The sequence below is a fragment of the Parus major genome, chromosome 5 (genome assembly GCF_001522545.3).
Source record: "Parus major isolate Abel chromosome 5, Parus_major1.1, whole genome shotgun sequence".
Lineage (NCBI taxonomy): Eukaryota > Metazoa > Chordata > Aves > Passeriformes > Paridae > Parus > Parus major.
Window position 1 is genome coordinate 28,517,833 of NC_031774.1, and position 25,747 is coordinate 28,543,579.

General features: G+C 39.3%; 1 protein-coding gene across 1 annotated transcript in view; it reads left to right on the plus strand.

The window, feature by feature from the left end:
- Positions 1 to 29: 29 nt before the first annotated feature.
- Positions 30 to 25,747, plus strand: part of DCAF5 (DDB1 and CUL4 associated factor 5) — a 68,935-nt gene continuing 43,217 nt past the window's right edge. Inside the window, exons 1-5 of the mRNA XM_015630579.3 lie at positions 30 to 267; positions 10,170 to 10,313; positions 14,539 to 14,575; positions 16,912 to 17,051; positions 19,178 to 19,307. Of these exons, the coding sequence (XP_015486065.1) occupies positions 54 to 267; positions 10,170 to 10,313; positions 14,539 to 14,575; positions 16,912 to 17,051; positions 19,178 to 19,307 (665 nt within the window). The 5' untranslated portion in view covers positions 30 to 53. The remainder of the gene's footprint in view (positions 268 to 10,169; positions 10,314 to 14,538; positions 14,576 to 16,911; positions 17,052 to 19,177; positions 19,308 to 25,747) is intronic.

Genomic DNA, 25,747 nt, shown 5'->3' on the forward strand with positions numbered 1-25,747 from the left:
CGGGGGAAGGGGCGGCGGGGGAAGGAGCGGCGGGGAGCGGCGCAGGCGGCAGCATGAGGAGGAGAGGCAGCCGTGGGGGCAGCATGCGGTCGGTGGTGGGGTTCCTGTCCCAGCGGGGCTTGGAGGGGGACCCCCTGCTCACCCAAGACTTCCAGCGAAGACGCCTGCGGGGCTGCAGGAACCTCTACAAGAAGGACCTCCTGGGCCACTTCGGCTGTGTCAATGCCATTGAATTCTCCAACAATGGAGGCCAGTGGCTGGTCTCAGGTAAAGCGTACGCTCCTGTCCCTCGCCCCCTCCCGCCACCCCCTCCCCAGGAAGCATCTTCCTCCCCGGCCGCCTCCCCTGCGGCCCGGGGGAGGGGAGCCGCGGCAGCGCTGCTCAGAGCCGTTTCCCCAAATCCACCAGTGCCCGGGAATGATGTTTTCTCAAGTAGAGATCTAAAATGGTTGACAGGTTTTAAATTCTACTATTATCGGGGGGGAGCCCTGGACAAAGTTTTTACGAGAGTGTTTCCCGGGCGCTGGGGGTGGGAGCTAGGGGTGCCCTTTTATTTGATGGCTCGTGTGTCTTTCCTCTTAAAAGAGGATTTTCTTATTTTGGGGGGACGACGACGGAGAAGAAGCAGCCTCGCGGCTCTCATTGTGGGCACCGGGTGACATTTGTCAGCGCCGTGCCCCCGGCCGGGGGTCAGCAATCGCTGCCGGGGGCGGGCGGCGGCCCCGAGTCTGCTGGGGGGGCTGCAGTACCGCTCGGCATCGGGCGGGAACCGGATCGGTTCAGTCGAGGGACTGGTCACTTTGGGGCCACCCCCACCCCATCTTCTTTTGGGGGAGGGGAGTCGGGTTTTGTTTTGTTCCTCCTCCCTCCCCTTGCAGGGCGCGTTTGTGGAAGAAGGGGGGATATATTTGTGGTGATGGTTTTTGGCTTAAGGTCCCCTCTGTTGCCTGCTTGGCTGAGGGATCCGTAGGGGTGGGGGATGCTGTCAGGTAGGAAGGAGGCGAGGGCTTGACATCAGCTGCGACACCGAGGATGGGGAAAAGCTGTGCACCCCCAGCCAGGGAGGGGCTGCGGGGCTCGGCGGCCGACTGGCCGCCTCCCCCCACCTCAGCAGCGTTTGGCACAGGTGCCTGTTCCTGCTTCCCCGCCTCCGGGCTCCGAGGGGCGGCAGGGGAAGGAGGCAACTTGAGGCCGGGGCCTGGCCGGGCGCTGCAGGCCGCGGTCTCCTCGGGCGGCTCTTAGCGACAGGCCGGGGAATCGCGGGCCGATCCCGCCCGCGGCGCCCCGGGGGCTCGGGCGCTGAGGGGTCGCGGCGCTCTTCTCCCGCAGAGCCCTGTGACCCCGCGCTCCTCTGCGAGGGGGCAGAGACCTTCGAGCGCCGGGGAGGGGGCTGCCGGCCCCGGAGGGACCGCTCGTATCGCGCCGCCCCGGGCAGGGCCGGGCCGACGAGCGCGGTGTCCATTGCAGGCCGCGGTCGGGGGGCGTTGTGTCCCGGGCGCCCCTCGCCCCCGGGGAGAGCGGGCTGGAGGGAGCGGCCCCCCTAACGTTGCTGTCCCGCGGCTGGGGCAGCCGACAGGTCCCTCCTCAGGGGCCGGGCAGCAGCGGGAAAGGCCCGCTCCCCGTCGTGTAGGGCAGCTGCCCTCGGGGGGATAGCAGAGGTCCTTGGCAGCTTTGTGGAGAGTAGTTTCCGCTTGCCAGGGGTTGCTGACTTGGTTTTTAACCGAGGGCCTCGGTTTTGCCTGTCCACCTTGTAAATAGCTACAAGGACTACTTTAGGAATGTGATGGGGGCATGGCTGAGCTAACAGTGTAGTGTCTGGGCAGAGGTGAGCTGTATCGCACGATGGTATCTGTAATAACTTCAAAGACCATTCAATAAAAAGTTTTTGTGACTGGTTATTCTTAAGCAAGGGCAGAATAGAAACGCTGTATAAACATGGAGTGGAAGCTGATACACTGAAACCTTCCTAAATTTAACATTCTTACCTGAAGAAACTTATAAACATATGTTCAGTGATTTCTGAAGTAAGCATCCATGAAGGATCTTAGTGTTACTGTTAGGGAGTCTTTCATTGCTATGCACATGAAACTTCTGAGATATGCATCCATTTAGCTTGTGAATATGTGTGTGTATACATACATACATACATATATATGTATATAAACATGAGTGTGTATTGGAAAGGAATGCTGACTCACCCATTCTAAAGTTCCTATTTGTGCCAGTTGTCATACTGGTTTGTACTGGTCCTTCTCCAGTAGAAAGTAGAGCAATGTAGTTTTACTTATAAAGTGCTACAGAGAACTCAAGTGTATCTATTTTTTTCTTTTTTATTTTCCATAATAAGTTATGGAAACACCACCAGTATTTTCTGTTCTTGCTCAGGAAGGCTTCAGGATATACTTTAGGTCTTGCCATGTCATCAATGCACTTACCTATGTTGACATCCATTCTTTAGGCCGAAGTATGAACAGTCCAAGGCTGGAATGGACTTTTAAGAATTAATTTTGTCCAAACTCCCTGAATCAAGGTAGGTGCAGAAAAAAAAGGAAGGCAGAGTTCATATCTAGTGGATATCTAAAAAAGTGTATGCAAAAGGAAGACTTTCAAGCAACATCCATTTTTCAGTTTCCTAACTTTTCACAGAGCTTCAGAATGTTAAAAGAGGGTGAGATCTTCCTCCATATGTAGTATTTACATGCTACTAGAGTTCTACCCTCAAAAAAAAAAAAATACATGTGCTAGTAATGCGCAAATTTGGGATAACCAAGAACAAATTACCTTAGGTTTGATCTTCTACTGATGCCCTGAGAAAATGAAAAGTTCTAATTATGGTAACTTTCTTTTAAAAATGTTTCATGTTAGCCATGACCATAATATCTAGAATGCTTTATGGGCCATAGCAACAACAGGCAGGTATTTTGTGCTTCAGACAGGAACAAGAAATTAAAAGTCAAAATATTAATGGATACTCTGTTAAATTTCACACCATTATAAGACAGCTTCATTAAAATGATGCTCAAAGTGCTCCTTTTAAAGGTTGTACTTGATCCTGAAGCTCTGAGAAATAGCAACAGCAGGAAGAGCAATGAGGAAAGGTAAAGGAAGGGTGTAAGTTGCCTCTACTCTAAATTTTTGTAGAAGAGTTGCTTCAAAAGACTTCCAAATACAGATAAAGCCTTAGAATTGGTGGCATGAGGGTCTCCCTTCAAAATAGCGTACAGAGGTAAGGATGAAATGTTGGGTGCTTCCAACTGCACTTACAGCAACTAGGAGAGTTAACAGGTAATAATAACAACTTCATATTGGAGTGCATGAAAAGGGAGAGTGCAAGCAGTCTTTTCAGTTGTTCTATCTTAAGTAATATGCATATTTGTAACCTAGAGAAGTCTGCTTTGGCTGAAAGACTTGACAACTCAGACCTCGTTAGAGCTGTTTTAACTACAGCTGATACAGTACATTCATAGTGGCTATGCCAATGCAGTTGAAATACCAGCCTGCATCCAAGTTAGTGCTGTTCTTATCACTTGGCTGGAATGCTTTCCTTGGGTATGTATCCCACTTCTTTTTCCTCTCTTTTTTTTTTTTTTTTCTTTTTTTCCCTTTTTTTTCTCTTTATTTTTTTCTTTTTAATGTGTCTTACAGAAGCAAGTGTGTAAGACTAATGATTACTGTTTCAGTAAACAATTCAAACTGCTTAAACAGGGTTTATATTACAGTTACAGATAATTTTCCTCTTAGGATTTTGGGAGAACTTTGGTGTAGACAAGCCTCAGCAGGCCCTCTGAAAGCATGTTTGAAACTTTTTGGGATCTTAGCTTCTTTAGATCTTGTATTAGAAATACAAGACAAATACATGTTTAATAGTATTTTTTTTGTTGTTCTTAACAGTGTTTCAAAATAAAAAAGTCGAGGTCCACAGATTGAATTGGTGGCCAGTCTGAAGGTTCGTTCTGTACCTGTGTGAAACTCAACAGTATCAGTTTATAGAGGGGAAGAAGGGCAGAGATTAATGTTCTGGGAAAGGGGTGCTAGAAGAAGGGACTGACATCAAGACAAGAATTTGAAAAAATCAGAAGGAGGAGGTGGACACTCCGCAGAAAATGTAGTGTGGCTGTTGCACTGTATTAGGAATGGCAGTAGTGACGACACAGACTCTCTAGCTTAGTTGCAAAAGAGAGTGCTTTTTGTTCTTCCAGATCTTCTTTTATAGACAGTTCCGAGAAGGTCCGGAAAGATAAAACTCTCATTGGTCATGAAACCAACACATCACCATCATTGGACAGTTGGGAACAACACCCCCCTTGACCATTTCTTGCAAGAAAACAACAAGGCAACAAACAACACCTGCAAAGGTTGTTTTCCTTCTCTAAGGACTGTTTGGATTCCTCCTTATGATTTCCCAGGCCAGAGTGAGGAAGTTGTGTACTCAACTTTCCCACAGGCTCAAGCTAGTGCCTGAAGCCTGAAAATCTCTTGTTCAACCATTGTCAATTCCCACAGTGTGACAAGCAGAGAAAAACTACCTGTAGAATGATACAAGGAAAGAGGAAAGCTTAACATATAAAAAATGTCTAAGTGGGTTGAAATGGGTTAAAACATGCTTCTGGAAAGAGTTGGAAGATTTTATTGGGCAAAATGTCTTTGCAACACTTTATGTACTAGATAGTGTTTTTTTCTTGTAACAGTTTGAGGAACACATGACTGTCCATGCATGGAAATAAAAATCGCCATGCAATAGTATGCAACTACCTCTTCCCTCACATTTGCCAAGCATCTCCTGCAATTTGACTTCTTAAAACTCAGCTTTACTTGGTCTGTGTAATAGTTTTTCTCCCATCCTTAGGTTTGGTGGATATGGTTTCCTCTTTGTTTATCTGACTGTCATTTTTCATGCCTGCTATCTTTTACAAACACGAGTATCTTTATCAGAACCTCCCACTTTTTTTTTTGCGTACTTTAAGCTGCATTTTCAAGATAACTTCTGGGAAGTACTGTAATCAGAGACTTGCTTAATCCATGCCAGTGTTCCTTTTCTCATGACTTTTTTTTCCCCTCCTACCAGATAATGCAAAAGTTAATAGCTGCTCTATGATCCTTAATTTGTGAGGGTGCTAGAAAGTATTGGAAATGCATCTGTCATTTAGCTTTTACATAAATCTGAAGAAATATGAACCTAAAACAGGGGAATGAGATGACTTCAGCAAATGTCTAATCTATTTTGAATAAGGGGATTGTGTATCAAGTATGTTTTAAGGAGGGATGGTCCGATCTTAGTCTGTATCAAGCAGAATACTGTGTGAGGAAGGATATTAGGTTCAGTTACTACATCATGTTTTAATTAATGTCTGAGAAATGATAAAATTTTTCACGAAAGATTGAATCAGGCAGCAGTAATTTCAGGGGATAGAAGTTGAAGTTCAAGTTAATTAAGATACATTATTTGGGGAAAAAAAGTCACGTGTTTTGAGAGGTTCAAGTGCAGTGTGCAGCATGTGAATAAAAATGGTCAACTCTCCAAATACACCATGGAGAGTCACCCATAGTCACGTAGAAAAGGATCCAAATGCATAAATATCACAACAAAAATATGGTCAGAGATGACAAAGCATGTGAAGTAAACATGCTGTGATGCTGTTGCAGGCCTCAAATGGAGTGCTGGGCTTGGTTTTGGGCACTGTACTTTGAGCAAGATGTGCCCAAACTGAGAAAATGTAGAAGAGGGCATGAAGAATGATCAGAGGCCTAGAAGAACAAAATAGTGAAAGAAAGGGGTCCATTTAGTCTACAGAAAGAACAGCTGAGTAGAAATGCAAGTCCTGAGTTGCATAAAGGTGTTTTTAATAATTACTATTATGTGAAGTTGTAAACTTTTTTTGTCTGCTGGGAATAGGACAAAGAAATGGTCTCAAATTACAGGACAAAAGATTTTAGGGTGCTGTTTGATCTTGCATTTTTCCTTTATCCTGTAACTCATTCACTTATTCTCCTTTTCATTGTTTGCACTGTGGTACTTTTGTAGTTTCAAGTCTGAAACTGGTATGATGAAAGCATCTGATTTGGGACAGAATACGTAGGGAAAGGTTTTGTCTCTCAGTTGATTTTTTTTGTCAGGTCAACTTCTTTAACTTATCCTGTGCCTGAATGGCCGCTGAATCCAATGGAAGGGAAAGTAGCAGGAGCACATGGCAAGGGGGAGTGGGATTATATGTAATGTCAAACTGCACCCTCAGGCTTGATATAATAGGGTAATCTGCCTAACGGCAAGGATAATGGAAAACTGAAATAGGCTGCCTAAGGAGTGTATCTACCTCAGCAGCGTTTTTTTAAGAGCAAACTAGAGACTTATCTTCCAGAAATAATTGTGACAGAGCCTGGCCTTTTGCCTTTGTCCAAGGCCAACTACGCGATCAACTTCTTGAAATACCATCCAATCCTGCTTCCTGTGATTCATGCAACTTCTGAAGTAGATACAAGAAAGAGGACTAATCTTTCATGTTATTATTTTGAAGTATTGCCCACTTGCCATGTAGGTTCTTTAGCAAATGGACTTGGTATATGGGAGATAAAGGGGAGTAGTGGTCTTGAGCTTTGTCCACAACCAGCAAAGTTAATGCACTTTGAAACTGCAGTTTTTCAGTACTGACTGGTATGATTTTGAAGTGCTTCTGTTAGTACACAGGAGCTCAAGTGTGTTTCATGAGCTATGCAGGTACTGTTTGGACTAGATTTACTTTTGGCAAGGGTATGTTCTGGCCCCCTTCAAACTATTTGAGGTCTAAAATGAGTATATTTCTCTTCCTGCATCTCTTTGATTTTGAATGTTCCCACAGGTCTGACCCTGCTCCTGTAACGAGCACTGAAGTACTGGACTAATTAAATCTTTTAAAATGTGGTTTCTTTCTGAAAAATTACCGTAGAATGGCATTGTGTAGTTCTTAGCTGGGTCACACAAACTTTTACTTTTCAAATTGTCAGTCATACAGTCCTAAACAGAATCTGCAAAATAAGATGAAAATGAAGCTATTTCCTCATTGTAGATGTTGAGCTTACTGTTTCTGATGCCATGGAATGAAAAATTATGAATTCCCTGTGGATCTTCAGTTTCCAGAAAATCCACATGTGGAGCCTTGCTGACTAACATATTTGCATATGAATCCATATATCCAGGTTTTCCAGATATGATAAATCTGTTGCTGTTGGTATATGTTCTATATTATTTTAAGAATGTGGCTTCTGTTACGGTTGTAGAATTGATGTACATGCACAGTAAATTCACCATGAGTTAAAAGCATTTTAATTAATCTACATTTGCAGATCTACTGCAAATGTTACAGACCTGAAGTTTGCTATAGTTTTCAGACTTGTAACTTACGTTGCATAATGTGTATGTGTTTGATGAATCATCGTTCCTTTCTACAGAGCATAAAAAACTATATATTCACATCTTCTTTACTTTCTCCCTGTACACCTGCCCATACATGTGCACCTCCCTCCTATGGTAAGAGTTAGGTTTGGGTAACAGAGATTACATTTGCTGGTTTCAGTCACTTAAGACTTGCCTTTTCTTGGGTATTATTTGCCTGTGACTTAACACTGCTTGTCCTTTTGTGTGAGGATGTAGGGATTGCTGAAGTGTCTTGTTTGCCACAAATCCTCTGTGGTCCAATGCACTGAGTAACTTTTTCTTTCTGGTGGAACTGGTCTTAAGTCAGAAGTATTTCTAGAATAGTCAAATTGGAATTAGAAGGGAATACACTTTCAATGCAGTTAATGTTATTATTTCATTAAACTTTTATGTCTCAGTGAGATATGAGAGGTATAAAACTGTGAACAGGTGTAGAAGTTCTCAATGACAAGGATGTACAAGAGAATACATAGGTGAAGGAGGGACAGCACTGCGTGAGTGTGGGGAGCATTTAAAAGCTCCTAAGGTATGGAATGTGCCACCACCAATGTTTTATGGAGAGCTAAGTGTCTGGGAAGAGGGAGATATTTGTATTGAACAGGAAAATTAGTTTCCAAGGCAAACCAACACTAAGGTATAGGAACTTATAAAAGAGAAGCTAGTGGCTTCTCTTTTCATGCACAGGTTGCTTTCACTTTTCTGCACAGGTTGCAAATTATCCTACTCCTACCATACTGTATGTGTGCTGGGAACCACAGTACTGCTTGTTTCATACGGATATCTTAATTTTTTTGTGTCTGGACAGTGGTTGGTGGAAATGATTGAGTTTAGTGTTAAAATGAGACACCTAGATGGCTGTGCTGTTAGGTAGAAGGATGTGTAGACTTACTGCAGTGGTTTTGCAAATTAGTTTGCTATGGTAACAAACAACAATATGGTACTATGTTTTGCCCTGAAATGTCTTTTACAAAAGGTAATAAATAAATTCTGATAGAAGCACTGTTGGCATTCACCTGTTTTAAATGCTGATTTAATTGTTTTTCAGACTGTGATAACAATGACATGCTGGTTGGCAGCTTTAGGAAGTAGTCACCTTCAGTGTGATAATTACTTCTTAATCTTAACTCGAATAACATGGTCATACATTTCAACACTCATGTATTTCTATGTCTCCTTTTTACAAGCTTATCTGCAATCACTAGAGTGCAAATTCAACTTTCTCTCCTATTTCTAAACAGAAAGGAGTATAGGTTTCCATCAGATCAGTTGACCATAAATAACTGTGAGATTTTGGATCCATCAAATTTGACTCATTCTCATAGCTATCAAATGCATCACAAACCTTTGTATCATGTGCTCTTGTTTGATATGTGAAGTACAAAATCAGGAGGAGGAATACACAATTTCATGGAGCATGGGTAATCATAACATGCTGCTGTACTGTCTATCAAAGTGTCATAAAATCTGTTAGGAGACTAAAAGGGTGAGAGACTTTTTACTTGTAGGATGTTTGACATAACTCAATTCCATGGGAAAATTTCTTAATAGCAACATATGTGAAAAGTTCTAATAAATCTGATTAACAGTAGTAATGAAATCTATTTATGCATTTACCTTTTTTTGTAAGTAAACAGCAGGCCAAGTAATTTTGTTTCTTTTTTTCTCTTTTTGATGCCTTTGTCCTCTGGATAGCAGCCCAAAAGGCTCTGAGTTTAGGCTTTTGACTGTGCAAAGAATCAGTAAAATGTTTTAACTCTAATCAGCATGTGTCTGGTGTCAGTTCTCATTTGTGATGCCATTCTCTTTCATTTGTTATTAAAGACAGATACCAAAAATCTCTTGAGTCTGACTTGAGGAAACCTTATTCAGATTTTACAGGCATTCAAAATTGCTGCTGAGAATGCTGACCAATACAAAAGTATCTTGATTTTTTTTTTTCTTTTCCTAATAAATAATAACTTAATGCAGTTGAAGCACAAACAGTCTAATATTTATTTTATGTATAACTGTTTGCCAGACAGAGAAGGAGGCACTTAAATATATTTATGTAGAGAGCTCTGAACTGAGAGCTGCATGTAGGCAAGCAATTAGGAGTACAGCAAGACGTAAAGCAAGAGAGTTGAACTTCCTTTCTCCAGGTACTCTCTTTGTCAGGACTTCACCCCAGAAATACCTGTCTTAACCTTTACTGGTCTAGAAGCCTGGCATAACTGTGCATGCTGAAGACTTCTGAATGCTTTAGTAAAATTTTTTTATCTTTTATCAGTCTTGAGCCAGCCTATGCCATGAAGGCTTTGCAAAAAGTGCTAGAGGATGTATAGTTGTCAGTGAAAGGAGGAAAAAGTGTTTTATGATTAACATAAGCAATGCTGACAACAAGGAGTTGGTGTAGAAGCATTTTGCCAACATGTGTATATGAATTGGCATGTAAGTCCTCTACAGCTTGCCATGGAATTTTACATAGCAGTAAATTTCTGAGTTTCCAGGTTGCTATAGGTTGTCACTATGTGTTGGCAGAATGGCAGCTGTTTAATTCAAACTTTTCCTGCTGATTGCTCTGTTTTCATTAATTTTAATTGATAACCTGACTGCATGACATCTTAATGTAAATGTGTGTCTATATATCCAAAAAGGCTTACATTTTTTATGCTAATTAAGGTTTTAGCAACTTTTTATGAATAGCTGCAGAATTAAATAATTTGTCTGTAATCAGTTTACACATGGCTCAGGCAGTAATGCACATTTCCTTTATTTCTTCTAGGAGGGGATGACCGCCGAGTCTTACTTTGGCATATGGAAGAAGCCATCCACTCAAGAGTCAAACCAGTTCAGCTAAAAGGGGAGCATCACTCTAACATCTTCTGCCTAGCTTTCAACAGTGGTAATACAAAAGTGTTTTCTGGAGGTAAGGAAGGAAGAGCACCCTGATTTCACATGAATATGTATTGTGAATCCCTTGGAGTAGAAACCATAGGTGATACCCTGTCCCATATGAGGCCTGGAAGGTGTTCTTAATCAGAAATTTGAATTTTTTGGGGAACAGGTTGTGCTAGACTTTAGCTAGCACAACATTTTCAATTTTGCCATGCCTTTTTCCAAACCCTGGTGTAAACTCATGATGTCTTGAACCATTGTGAGAATCCTGGGTCTGGTCTGCCTCTACTTGTGCAAAAGACTGTGAAAAACACTGCCTTTGTTACTCCTCTTAGCTGTACTAAGAGCAGTCCCTGCGTTCTCTCTGTCGCTCATGCCTGATGCTTGAAAATCTTTTATGCTACTGTCTGATTTCAAAGCACCCTTAGATGGCTCATGAAGGACTATTGCCATCTATTGGTGGATCATGTTTTCTTAGACCCCATTTCCATTCTTACTAAGTAAGCCTCTGCCTTTGAACTGTTGGCACATTGGGTTCTGATAACCCTTGATGCTCTCATCTCTTTTTAATAGAAATCTACTTTTTATTAGAAAATTTAATTTGGTCTTAAAACTAAGGTAAGGAAAGTGGACATAGACTTGTTCTGGAGTAATAGTTTCTGTAATTTAGGTCCATTTCACCACTTGATTTTTTAATGTGTTGAGATAGGGAGGAAAATTGAATTGAGAAGAGAAAGGTACATGAGTGTCAATGCAGTCAAGTGCCATTTGCTGCTGTATTTCATTTCCACTATCTGACATGGTCACAGAATGGATGAGAATTTGTATCTTTCATTACTATATCCATTAATACACAGCTAGACTTACTTTAGGGTACTATGAGACTATTTGGTCAAAGCCCTCCATTACCTTGTTGACCCAAGATTTGTGAACTGTAAATCAGTGCTAGAGGTTGATTCTGAGTGCATGTGAATGATGGTGGAAGCTCCTCATCCTTCAGTGCTGTGTTAAAATTGTAATATCCCTAAGAAAGAAAGACATGACAGAGCTTAAGCTGGTGTCAGATTTCAAGGATGAAATGATTCTACTTCTCAGGTGGAATAAACCCCTAGACTATCAAATAGTGATGCCTATCTTCTTATTCTAGGGAGTGCTGTTTGTTTTATGACAAAAATAGCAATACATGCTCTCTTCAAATTTATATATCTGCACAACTGATTCGAGTGGAATTTTGGGCCAGAGTCTCTTTTACTTCAGTTTGACTTCAGACAAATGGAACCTTACATGAATATTCAAGGAATAAATTGTGCCAAATCTCACTCGACCAGCTGGAATGGTATTTTCTCATGTCCAACTCAGTCCTCTCTTCACTGGTCTTTGCTATCAGAGGCTGCTGTTTTCACAGTAAAGGCAGAAGAGTGGCTTGATTCTACCTTGTTATTGAAGTTAACACCTGTAGATAAAGATTTATATAATTGATAGTGGATTTTTGCTGTGATGCCAGGTTAGATGAGCTGTGACAGCCAATGCACAGAGAAACTGGCCGTTCTCATATCTTTTTCCTCCTCCAGTTTTCATAAAAACACTCTGCTTCTGCTAGAAATTATTTCCATTGGAGGAGTCAGGAAGTCTTTCAGCAGCTCCATTGAGATTCAGTGAGCTCATCTGCAAGGGCTGTGAGTCTGACTCTTGGATCCCTTGTAAAGAGTCATTTTGCTGCATGGCCTAGATGTACCATCTGTTTTATCTCTGTTGGTAAAATGGGGCTAGCTATATTTATCCACTCAATGATGTTCTGGGAGATTCTTAAAAAGTCTGAAAGAATTGTGGGTTCTAAAATCTACTGATTTTCACAGACACTCACACCCTCACCTGAGATTGGAGTTGTATTTAAATCATGCAAGTTGGAATACTTAAAAAAACCCCAAAACTAAAAATTAGAATATATAAACTAGCACAAGTCACACAGAACTCAATTTATTCTGTAAATAAATGACTGTCAATGACTAATGACTTAGGATCTGATGACCTTTCTCTAAAGCAACTCTTGATAATAGAGGAGAAGGGATTTTCCACTTCAGTACAAATTGGATTGCATCCAAGGAATTTCAGCGCTCTTTGCTTTGAAGGAGCAAGCACCCCATGTAGCCATTGCAAAAATGGAAGGCAGGAACTGACTGCACAATGTTTTGCATGTCATCTCTGGAGGAGAAACTGTCCCAAAGAAGTTCCTGTCTCTGAAGAATAATTTTGCCCTTCTTTGTCCACACACACTGAGAGTAGAGCAGCATTTGAAATGCAAGATCCCTTCCTAGTAAACTGTGTGGACATTTTTTTTTACTTGCACTTAATGTTAAGTATATGAAAAGCTGAAATAAACCTACAGGAAATTGAATTTGGTTATTTTAGCACTTACACAACAGATATGAGGTTTAGGCCACCTTAACTGTTCTCCTCTGTATGTGCTCTGCAGTATTTCACCCTTACAAGTATAGCTAGTAGTATAGCAAGTATAGAAGGGAATGACAGATTTTTCCTGTCTTTCTGATTGTTGTAACTGCAGTTATCAAACTGAGAGATTATAAATGACACAGTTGTGTACAGAATTACGACTCAGTTTCAATGAAGAATGAACTCTCCAGTGTTAATGTAAAAACACTCTGGGTGGGAACCCCCCTGGGCTGAGCAGCAGTGATGTTTTCTGCAGGGATGAATCCTTACCAGAAGCATCTAGTTTGTGGTTAGATTTTTGTCACCACTTTCTCCTCCCACATACAGAACAGAGGAAAACAGTTGTTATTCCACTCTCCTTTCATTCTTACTTTCTCATTTTGGAGCTTGTGATGGAAGGGAATGTGATCCCATGATGACTGGATGCCTGAAACCAGGCAACTGGAATGATTCTTTTGTTCATACTAGATGGAGATTGAAGAGCCAGGAATGTCTGCTGGAGGAAATTTTGTCATTGGAGAAACTAGGCTGCGTTTTTCACTGGTAAAATACATAGGCACTAGAGTAGTTTTACTCGGGATAAACAGTGTGTAATAACATATAATGGGCAGTTCCAAATACAGTTATTGATCAAAGGACAATTACACTTAAATGATTTATTTATTGCACCATGGAAAAAATGAGCTACTGCAGTAATCTAAGGCTGGCATGATTCTACTAGGAGCCTGGGCAAAGAGCTAATGGTTGTAGAAAATCTCATACCTTACTAGTCAAAGAGAAACTTTCTCATATTTCTCTGTTGAGACAGAAAACAAGTGAAATATGTATGAGATAAATGAATACTGAGTCAACTGAACATTTAAGAATCATAACATGAAATCTTGCTCCTTCTCAACCTCTGTCTTTAGTGTGCATTAGGAAAGCTTCACAACTCTTCATCACAAAGGTATACAAAGCATAAAAATATGACTTTGCAGGTTTTCTGATTTTGGGTTGTTTGGTTTTTTTCTGAATTAAATATAGAAGTCTGTGCGTCCTTAAATATTTCTAAAGAAGAGGTACCAAATTTAGGTAATAAAATATTCAGCACAGAGACTAAAAAAATGATCTGTTGTTATAGCATGAAGAACTCTGCACGAGCTAACTGGAATTACTTGGTGGCAGTGACCCTCTTAGCCTGCACACATGTGGTTAGTTTCCATTGTATTCAATTGGTGTGATCAAAGAAAAGTGACGTTATTGGTTACTTGGTTTGGTTTTGCTTAATACAGAAAAAATTGCATTGGCTGTCACATTTGTACCTTCTCAATGGTTGCAGAGCCCTGAATGCTAACAGTGTTAGCTGGCAGCATTTGATCAGGGAGCCACCTGCATCTCATTTAAGACATTTCTTTGCACCTTCTGTGATCTTTTTATGGAGGATCCTTTGACCAGGAAGAAAGATGTATCTTTCTTTAAAAGTGTTCTGCTGCTTCATGTAATAGTCTTTGCAAATTGCAAAATTGCAAATCTCCCCTAACTTAAGCTCAAACTAGACAAAGAATGATTAATAGCCTATTTAAATACAATTATTTGTTGAGCAGTAGCAGACAAAACAGGTTGGTTCATTTGGTGATATCACATGGAACCTTTCATATAACTGAGCAGAGGGTAACCACGTAGCAACTGAGCTGGTCTTCTCTGTTTCAATATTGGTTTTGAAATTGTAAATTTTTTTTTTTTAAAGGTGGTTTGGGGTTTTTTTTCACTATAATGCTTTGTAATTGCTAGAACATGGTGTTAATTGCTTGTATTTCTCTTCTCAGGCAATGATGAGCAAGTTATACTCCATGATGTCGAAAGGTAAATACACAGTTTGTGTTTCCACTGCTTCAAGAACTCCTTTGATGTCAACTTACTGGAAGCATTTTCAGTTTAAATCAATAGTTTAGGAGAAGAACAGTGTCTCAATACTGAAATGTGTTTATCTAATTTCTTAACTGGAATGAAGTATTCCCTGTCACTCCATTTTCTCTTGCTACACTAGGGTTCTCTATTATTTTGACCTCAGGAAAGAGAATAGTAACTAAATAGATATGCTCTCCTGCAGAAAGTGTAGTAGGTTCTGAGTAAATTATTCTGGCACATAAACAAGTGTTGGCACATAGACTTCTTGTTTTTCAACAGACTCACCTGACTTGTGTTTAAGATGGCTAGTGCTTGGCCTACCGAACTTCCTGTTAAAACTTTGGAAGCAGCTGCCTGATTCTCCACACTAACATGAAGAACTTTGGTTTTGATACTTACTTTCTATCAAAACTATAAAACAGTTGGGAACTAGGCTTTGTTGTGCTACATCAAGATTAGGCAGTTAGTTAAAGTATAATTAGTACTGTAGCGGTAATATATTGAATTGGACTTCTCTAGACATCATGTCTATTGACCTTACTGCTTTTGAAGTAAAAAAAAAAATTTCAAATTTTGGTCTGTACTAATAATTTCCAGAAATTTAAACATTGACCATTCATTTAACATGAACTCAAGAAAAAGCCAGAAGAGATATGTGTAAGAACAGAGAAATATAAAACCTTACGTTTGAGTTTCCTGAATAGCATAATATGGACGTATTTCTTGATGTGTTTGTCCAAAGCCTTTTGCATTGAATTGTTCAGTGTATCTCAGCTTTCCATCATACCTTATGTCTGCTTCTTGCATAAAACTTATATGCAGGCTGGGAAAAAGTAACTTTGTCTTCTGTTCTGATGGTTTCTCAGGAGTGTCGTGTTGTTTAGTGTTTGTGGGTTTTTGTTTTGTTTTTAACATTTTAGGCCTTTTGGGAGGGGTGTTTTGTTTGGAGTTTTTTTGGGGGGGTGTGTTCAGTTTTGGAGGACTTTTTTTTTGTTTGGTGTTCTGTTTTTCTTGTTTTAATTTAACATGGAAATATCAGTTGTAGATGCTGGTGTTTATTGTGTTGTGACTTCAAGATTCTACAAGATCTTTGTAATTTTAAATTTTCTATATAACACATTTTTTCCTGCTGTATCTTGTTTAGATGTTTTGGCAAGTCTTTTTGATGTGTGCATATTTTTAATATGCTTTTGTTATCAGGTTTTTATTTTTTTAGGTATGCTAAGTCCATGTTGTAATCCATACAGAATTCCTTCCTCTAAGGCTATTTTGTATGATCTTCTAAAAGAAACCTTAGTAGACTGAATTCTGATTGATTTCTATGGAAAATTAATCTCTTTTTAATGATAACACTTGGTCTGTCAACTGCTTTTTTGTAACTGTAAATGGCTTTTTCTGTTGCTGCCTTTTTTTCCCCCCTTTTTTATTAATGATTTCTGAGACAGAGTATGTAGGTATGCCACCAAGACATCAATTGCCACGAGAGCAAAATGCTGATTTTATTTGGGATCTCTTTGGTACAGCTTCCATGAGATGAGATACAGGGATCGTATATAAAGTTTATTCCCTAAAGAAATAAAAAGGCTTTTAAATAGAAATTAAGCAGTCCCAGGATCTTCTTATTTAGTATTTCAGTTTTTGACCTCTCCATAACACTATTTCAGCTTTTTAGACTGTTTAAAACATTGGGAAAAAAATAGAGAATGTGCTTTTTCGTTTTTTATAGCTGTGAAACAGCTGAAATCCAGATATACTTTTGGGGGAATTATTTTTATTTTGTTGTTTTATTACTGCTTTTTTACATGGAAAAATATAGGTCTGGTTTACCCTGAAAAACCAAGAAAATTTATTGAAAAAGCCATCTGGAAAGCTCTTACGTGTGCTTCAGTTGAACTTTTGGACAAAACAGAGAGCTGTATTGAAGAATGAACTTTTGTCTTGTTTTCTTTTTTACACTAAGTAGTAAAAATAGACTCCAGAGGTTCCAAGGCTTGTTTCCCTTTCCCATTACATCCTCCCAAACTCAAATCTAATGCATCATGTGTTCCATAGCACCTTGCATTAAAAACCTGAAGTTTTTAATGTTTGGGTTTTAGTTTGTGAGATTTTTTTTCCTCATAGCATGAAGTCACTGTACTTTGTTTTTTATTCTAATTAAACACCAGGGTCTTCTTATGAAATAACAGAAACTTTGTCACAAAGTATTACTAAGTATATAAAGCGGTAAATACTTTGCTTTATAAAAAAACAGCAAAAGAATGGAGAATGATAATGTTGTGTCTCTTTTCCAGCACTGAGACCTTGGATGTGTTTGCCCATGACGATGCAGTGTACGGCCTTTCCGTGAGCCCAGTAAATGACAACATCTTTGCTAGCTCATCAGATGATGGCCGCGTTCTTATCTGGGACATCCGAGAGTCTTCCCATGGAGGTAAGATCTCTAGAAGGAAAATATAATTGACTTAGGAAGAATTCATGCAAGGCAAGGGAGAGAAAAGTTATGCTTATCTAGGGCAGTCGAGACAGTGAGCTTGGAGAAGGGTGAAAGTGAGGCATAATTACTTTGGCCATGATTGGCAAGCCCTGGTCTTTACAGTTCTGTTACTGTTTTAAGGGACTATTTAAAAATTTTATTAAAGATGGTGTTGAGTTGCTCCCTTCAGAAACATGTTCATACTCCAGTGTGTAAGAGCTACAATTGTGAATGAGCATAAGGAACAATAGAAAAGTAATCCCCCTACTTTTAATTAAAATGACTTAGTGTCTCATTAGTTTAGCTCCTGTAATCTCTCTTCGACTGCCTGAAAGGCAACTTTTGATATCTTACAAGAAAACCATGGTGCCAATCTATTTATAATAAAGATATGAAGGCAAGCACCAGTAATTAGTGACAGTGATTTGACTAAGGAAATATAGACAGATTTAAATTAAACCCCAGCTCCTTTGTTTGGCAATCTGATGTTTGTCTCTCCACTTAGCTTATGCAGGCCTTTGCTTCTCAGTGGGGACTGCCATTTTAATAACACAGCCTTTTATGACCCAGCAGGATTCTGATTTGATGATGCAAACATAGAAAGGCAGTTTTGGTGTTAAACCTTATTTGGAGTAGCTGGCAAACCAACAGCATTTTCTAAAATCATTGGGCAGACTAGCAGAACAAAAGTTGGCTTCTTTTCTTCTTTTTACTTTTGACTCTTATGACAATGAATAGCACCATGGAGCTTCATCTGTGCTCTGAGACTTTTGTTTTCATCACTGCTAAAGAGACACTAAAAAGGAAAATCCTTGATGAAAAACTTGTAATAGAGCATGAGAGGAGGGTACAGGCAAGACAAGTAAATATTAATTCTGTCTCATTTGCTTGATAGGCAGTCATTTCATAACATATTGGGAATTTGAGAAGGTTGCTTAACATGCTTAACCATGTTTTATATGTGGTAATGAGGGAAATGAGGAAAGAAATGGCATAACTCTGGAAGTGCCTGTGGAGCTATGGATGCTGCACTTGGTGTCTCAGATAGGGAGCATATATATATATATACATATATACATACATACATACATACATATATATATATATATATATATGAGCACAGTAACTGTCTCCCATGTGCGTGAGTGACATGGGAGATGCACCAAAGCAAACAGTGAATGGGAAAGTCTGGCCAAGTCCCTGGCTCAAAATAGGGATTGATTCTGGTTTTTTGATTGAAAGAGTGGCAGCATGCCACAAAAGATACAAACAAGAAAGAAAATTAGACTGTGCCTAAAGCTTTAAAGCTCACAGGAACAGAGAGAAGGTAACAGAGTCAAGGCTTTTCCCCACTCTTCATAGACACAGTATTTTGATGGAATAAATAAGGCAGAGTAGCAGTCCAAGCACAATTTTATGAGAGGGAGAGTCTGAATGAGCATGTTTTCTACTCTGTGTGTGAACAGAACGAGCTAACTGTTCTGTTAAGATTGTTTTTTTATGCAAGAGGAACACCCTTCTTGTCTACTTGTACAATGCTTTAGAGGTGGTAGGCTTCTTTTCCCCAGGGTCAGCAGCTTGCTTTGAGCTGAGTTTCATACAAACTTATTTCACTTCTTATAATATTATTCTTTCCTGGAAGCAATTGCTGCTACATTTATGGTTTGGGTAATCAACAAGAGCTGTGGAAGCTCAAGCATATGTTACTAGGAAGCTTTCAGAAGCCCCTCTATGTACAGTCCTTATCAGATGAGCATTTGGTCATGAACCTTAAGAAGATTCAAGTATTTGATCTTTCAATAGCTAGTTTTAAACTCTGATAACCTTCCATAAAGAAAATGGTGTCTTGAAATTCAGTATGTGTCCTTTTCCATATTTAGACAGAATTAATGTACACGTGGGTGGATTTTAGAACTCCAGGTTTTATATTACTTAGGATGTGTCAGCTTGAGAAGTGGTTTGAACATGTCTCCATATCTCCAGATCTTGTTAGGCTGTTTCCATATTCAGCTGCCAAACTCCTTGCATCAAACAGTTGAATGCATTGTTTGTTCTTATGTCTGAAATTTCAACTTTTTCAACAGAGCCCTTCTGCTTGGCACACTACCCATCAGCCTTTCACAGTGTGATGTTTAATCCAGTAGAACCCAGATTACTGGCTACTGCCAACTCTAAGGAAGGTGTGGGACTCTGGGATATTCGTAAACCTCAGAGGTATGATCTGGCTCTCCTTGTTTTATGCTGTGTTATTCCTTTCCCTTGGGAGGTGATGGCATGCTGGGTTTTTTTTTTTCTTATTTTTTTTAATTTAAGTTTTTAAATTTAAGTCAGTGTATATGGTAGTAAGAAAAGATGCAGAACAAAGTTAGCAGCAATGTTGGTAATCGATTATTTTGCATAATTAATATTCTTACTCATACTTATGATCTAATTTGATTTAAAATAGGGTTAGATCTTCAGTGTTAAGGTAAGTGACTTTTTTCCAAACCTTCCTGGCCTCACCACTGCAGATTAGTTTGGATTTCTGTGTCAAGTTCTCATCATTATATTTACCACTGTCTTGGTACTACTGGAAGAAGCTGTGGTGGGTACTGCCTGGTTTACAGTTAGTTTTTCCTGCCCAGCTCAGTTTTTAGTCACTGACCTAGAGAGTGTGGTCAAGGCAGCTTTTTGCTCAGTGTTTATGAGTTTAACATGACTTCCTGAGTGATAGAGACATCTGTATAATCATTTGGCTGTATAATGTGCTTCCACATTTGCACAGAGTTAAAAACAAGAGAATTAGGTTGCAGCTTGAAATATGGTTAGACTGGGTTCTAAAGTGTCTAATGTGTCTAAAGTGTATACAATGTCTAATACCAGACTTTGGCATGCCTGAGTGATTAGGCTTTTTCAGTCTTTCAGATTCTGAATGTTCATTTTTCCATCATAAAAATCTGTGGTGGGTTAAGTGTGGTTGGATGCCAGCTGTAACATAAATGAATGCAGGTGTCAAGTCTGCTTTCAGCTACCATTTTTTTGGGACAGCCATTAGCTCTCCTCCTTTGCTTGATCAGAGATGTGTCCAAAACACGGTGAGAAGGGTATGCTTGGCTTAGGAAAAGAAAATGGCCCTAAAGCACTCTGCTGCCACTGCAGATTTTTTCCCCCATGAAACTCTCAGGAAAGAGGTCTCTTCAGAATGATCTGTGTCCTGCTAGCAGGCTGCCAAAGTCAGTGTCTCTAGTATTTAAATAAATTAGGCTGGATTTTAGTCTTTTTAAAGTAACAGTGCACTTGACAAAACTTCTACTTGTCTCTGTAGATCTAATTTGCTAATCTAGAAAGCTGGATCTTTTTTTTTAATGTAATTGTGTCACTTTATCATACAAGGAAAAAAAGTATTTATTTTAGATCATTAAAGATACAATCCTCACATTGGTGAGGAAGTGGAAGCCAGAATTTACACATTTATCTATGTTTTTATTTGTTACAGTCTCTTCTGGGGAAAATACACTTAATTATTGGGGGAAAAAGTAGTTCTTGTTAAAGATAAAGTAATCCACATGATGCTGTAAGTACTTGTGGTAGACTGCATAAAACTGAAGTTGGTATGTGTGGGAGTTTTTGAATATTTTCCTTGTTCTTATTAATAATAAAGGATGCTGTAGTTGCAGGTAAGATCTGTGCCAAAAGCACTTTGGTTGGTGAGTTTTATAGGCAGAATGGGTTAAAGAGCCCTGAAATTCTCCATTTTCCTCCAATTATCTAGGGATAAACAGGAAGCTTCCTCTGTAAGCATGCCACTAGCACAGCAAAGGAGGGCTACTGCATCAGATGCTTTCCTCATTGTCAAAAAGTCTGCTAATGGTGAAAATATTTGCTTCTCTACATGTTTGTAGCTCTCTTTTATACTGTCTTTGGTTTCCATGAAAATGTGTTACTTCCTGAAGTGTAGGAAGGATGAAGGAACAGAGGTTTTTGAGGGACATGATTTAGAAGTATTTGTTTGATTGCTGAATCTTTGCTGGGATTGTTGAATAGCACAATATATAAGTAACTATAGTAAAAAATTGCTAGATGTATTTCTTCCCTAGTCTACATTTTTATTTGCATTGCTGTACATGACATTCACATGTGAGGGATTTTTATGCCTTAAGCCATCAAAGGAAATTTCTCTTTTCCTTCAGTATTGATGTAGTCCATAGTAACACTGAGGCCATTGTGGAAGTTTTTCAGTCCTGTCTTCCTCCTGAGGTGCTAATAGAAAATACTACATCAGTTAAACTTTGGCTGTTTTATCACATGGTGTGGTAGTGGGGTTTTGATTAGAGGTTGAATGGGTAGAAGGAAGGGGGAAGTGTAGTTCCATTTAAATGTTTACTGTGGGTTACCAAAATTTTAATTTCCAGTGGGTTAAGCTGGACCACAGCACTCTTCCAATATGGGACGTGGGAAATTGTTAATTAGTTAATGTAGTTAATAATTTGCTGCTGATATAATGCTTCCTGTAAAACTCATATCCCCAACTACTGTTCAGTTCTCAGATGGAGGCAGAGTTGGGTGATGCAGGCACTACTTTTTGGTTCATAACTGGATGCTGCTCCAGGGAATCTTGCTGCTGCTTGTCTGCAAAATCCAGCAAGTGATAAGCTTGGAATTCTGAAGACCAGCTGTTTGTGGCCAGTTGCAGTACTGTAGTTAGCAATAACTTCACATAACATGTACTGCAGCCAGCAGCACTATGTGTGCTGAGACTTTTTACAGATATAAGTGAGGTTTGATAAAACTTTGGCTGGCCTTTACTCATTTGAAGGGGATCAGGCTTGATGCTGAATTTCTGGTTTTAATCAGCACAGGCTTCTCAGGGGAAGTACAGTTTTTCTTTGATGCTGTTCAGCTTGATAATGGACTATCAGAAAAGGGGAGATTTGTTGTTAACTTCTCAACTTGTATGTCAGTCAGTGGAATATGGCTAACTGTGTAGTTTTAAACTGATAGCTCTACATTTTCAAAACATTGAATAGAGCAGTGATGTCCTTGTAGGTTAGAGAATTCAGATATAGATTCCATTGCTTGACAGGAGCAAATGAGCTGTATCTACTTATTTATCCAGAAAATCTGAGGATTTTTACAGCAATGTATTTTTCTCCAAAATACATGGCTTCTCTCCAATTGGGTTATGGGAAAATTTGTCTCTGCTTGCTGTTGTATGCCTCCAGCCAGGAAAGTCGGTTTTGTCCACTTCTTTAGTCAAGCAACATTAAACACCCCTAAAAATTTTAAATTTAATACTTTTAGGTCTAGGAAAGAAGTCCTGATTATGATTAGATTTTATCTGTATGCCATGGAATTGGTTAACTTTCTAATGGGAAGCTGGGAGTGCTTTTTGCTTGGCTACTACAGTGAAGGAAGTGATTAAGAAGCCAGCATTTCTTGGCATGCAGGAAGAAATTTAGAGACAGTTGCACAGCTCTGAATTGTGGAAAGTTTAGCTCACTTCAAATAATCATAATTTGATTAGTCTTGCTGACTGAGTCAGGATACAGAGGCGGATTCATTTTACTTTTTTCCAAAGTTCATTCACAGCTTGATATCTCTTCTGTCTCAGATTTAGTGCAGCAATTGAGATTCTGTCCTTCTACCCCAGTATACTAATAAGATCTGGATGTGGTGGGTTGGCTCCTCAAAAATAGCATATAAAGTGCTATAAATATAAAACTAATATAATTCTATGATTATAAGCTGACTAGTGATTCTGGAATTTTTTTTTTCTATTTTTAGAATGTGTAAGTATTTATATTCCTTCAGGTGGACATTAAACTGAAACCATCTGTATTGTTTCTTTTTTAAAAACAGTGCATTGAAAAGCTTTAAATGTGGTTTTGATTGAGGAGGCTGCTGTGAGGCATTCACACCGCTAGATGGGGTCTGGAAGCTGTGCCTTTTTAAAAGAAAATTTTGAAAGGGATGTCTGTGCTTATTAAACTATTTACAATAAAATATGTATTACAGATACTGTTACAGAATTGTTTGGGGCAACTCAGCAAGTTAGACTACATATATATTTCAAGCAAAGACTGTGTAACTTAAGTTGTTGTTAGGTACTCATGTTCTCCCTTTCATTTTTCCATGCTGCTTCATGACCATCTCCTTCTTTTTACTGAAATAAAAAAACTGCTTTTTCACTTAAGAAAATATTATCATTGTCCCCATAATGTTTTCTTTTCCTATGTTCCCCCTGACGCCCCACTTACATCAACTTCAGTGGAAGTTTTTGAGATCAAAACTATATTGGTTTGTCCTATTAATGACCATCACACGTTTTAAACTGACCTTGATGCTGCAAAAAGGCTGTTCACAGAAGTGTGTTCTGCTTGTGATGGGAGCATTGAACCAGTACTTTATGCACACTGGGGTCCATTGGTGTGTCCAGTTCAAGGGTTAAAATGCTAAGTCTTGTGTCATAAATGCAAATCTTTGGGTATTTTAGGTGAGTCTGGGAGGGCTTATCTAAAAACTGCCAGGCCCTCATTCCTATGTCTATTGCACTGTTGTGTGTTTGACCAGGTTTTTGAGCCAACTCATTGTGTTTAGAAGTTAGAAAACTAAGCTGGAAAGGCACTGTAGCTTTCTTATGCCCTAGCAAGTTGAACTTTGTTCAGGGAGGGTCCAGTGGCAGCTGCAAACCATTGAGAAAAGAGAGTAAGGCCTGTAAGGCTGAGAAGGGCACATAAGAAGAAAACATATCCTCATTTGAGGAGCAGTGAACTATTAGATGTGTTCAGCTGTTTGTGGTATTCTGCTCATTCTGTTTTACTGGCCTTGGTTTCTTTTGCTGCACTAACCTTCCCCTTTTTTTGCCTCCTCAGCATGTTCTTTACAAGCTTTGTAAAAAGTAGAAGTGGAACCTGACCAAAGCTGGGGACTGGTGGTGATTTACCTTCCAAGGCTGCATGTTTCATAAGAATAAACTATAAGCAGAGAGTTTTCCTTTTTGTCATTTGACTTTTTGTGTTCCTGGAGTTAAGCACTATTCTAGAACTTTATTATATTCTAGAACTTTATTATATTCTAGAACTTTATACTATTCTGGAACTTCATCTCCCAGACTTTAGTTTTGGGATCTGGAAATGCATTTATCCCCTAATTCAAGTACTGGATTTAACCCTGAGCAAGGTAGAAATATAAAGAATAGGTAGAATTATACACAATAGGCCTTTTTAAGATTAATCTGAAAGTTCAGGAGATTTGTGATGTCTGCATAGTTACAAGTCCGTGTACTCAAGGAGCCCAATGATGAGTTAAAAAAAATCTTTGAGCAACAGGGTAAGCCTGGTATTCCTTGATGATTGCAATCCTTAAGGCATATTTTAAATGCTAATTTTTCTTTGACCATACAAATCATAATAAACCCAAGTTAAAGGAATGTCAGTTTTGGTGTTTTCCATCAAGTCTTTAAAGATAAATCCAAAAGGAACATTATTCAGCTTTGATTTCTTTCTTTGTCTTGGCTGACAAGAAACTGCAGTTCAGAGCCCACTTCAACAAACTTTTTTAGCTCACATTAAATGAATATTTGTGTCTCAAAAAACACCAATCAAGAAGGCTTTCTTAATGTACTCTAAACTAATGTTAAATTTGCCTTCTGCTCTGAGACCTTAGAGAAGCAAGCTCCCAAGTTGTGGACAAGGAATACATGTTGTTAGGTATTAGTGAATTGTCTAGTGATTAACTCATTCAACAGTAAGCAAAATATAGATATATATATATTTCTTCCCTGTAGTAAATTAATTAGATTCAGGAGGATCTTGAGAGAGGACCCTTCTTAGCAGATTTATCTATGTTCTGGTTTGTCAATCTTGCCAATGTGTGGAGAACTGTGAAGGTGTGGCTGCACTGTGCTGTTGGTCTTGAACTGACTGTATTTCCTAAAGTCTTTGTCTTGAGCAGAGCTTTTCTGTCATGTGCTAATTACTAGGTGTTCAGCTGAGTCACTGTGCTGCAAGTAAGCACAATCCAACTCTTAAAACAATCTATTAAATCCATGATGTCTGGTCCACATGTATTGGAAATCACAGCTACTTTTTAAAATCCTGTTCTTGACTCCTGATTGCTTTGACTGGTAGTTTCTCTTACTTCATTTAGTTCCCAGCCTTTGAAAGACCTGGTGATTATTACTTTTTTTTGGTTTTGTATCAGTGGTTTGGTAGCAAGAGGAAAACACTACTGAACATAGAAATCTTGCAGGTGGTATTGGATTGACATGTAGTTGAAAAAGCTAGGTTTCAGGTTTATGAGGCCTCTCTCAGTATCAAAATAGGAGTGGTAGCTGCCAGAACTGCAGGAACTTTGAGAACAGTTCTTCATAGTTTAGTTAAATGCATGTCAAATAGACCAGGGTTGCAAGGCAGGACTGAATATTACCTCTGAATAAAGGCATGGTTAATTCTGTTAGGGTTTATTTTTGATGAGTGGGTGTGCAAGGGAAAGGGAGATGATAAGTATTTGCAACTCTGTCTGTACAGAGATGTAACCTGTTGCATAGAGAGGACTTAAGAAAATCTATGTGGTGATGTTGAAGGTATTCTAAGGTCATAAACACAGCATCATAACTGAGTACAAGTCCATAGATTGAAATCTCCAATGGCTGCTAGTTTTAGTTTCCAGGGTCA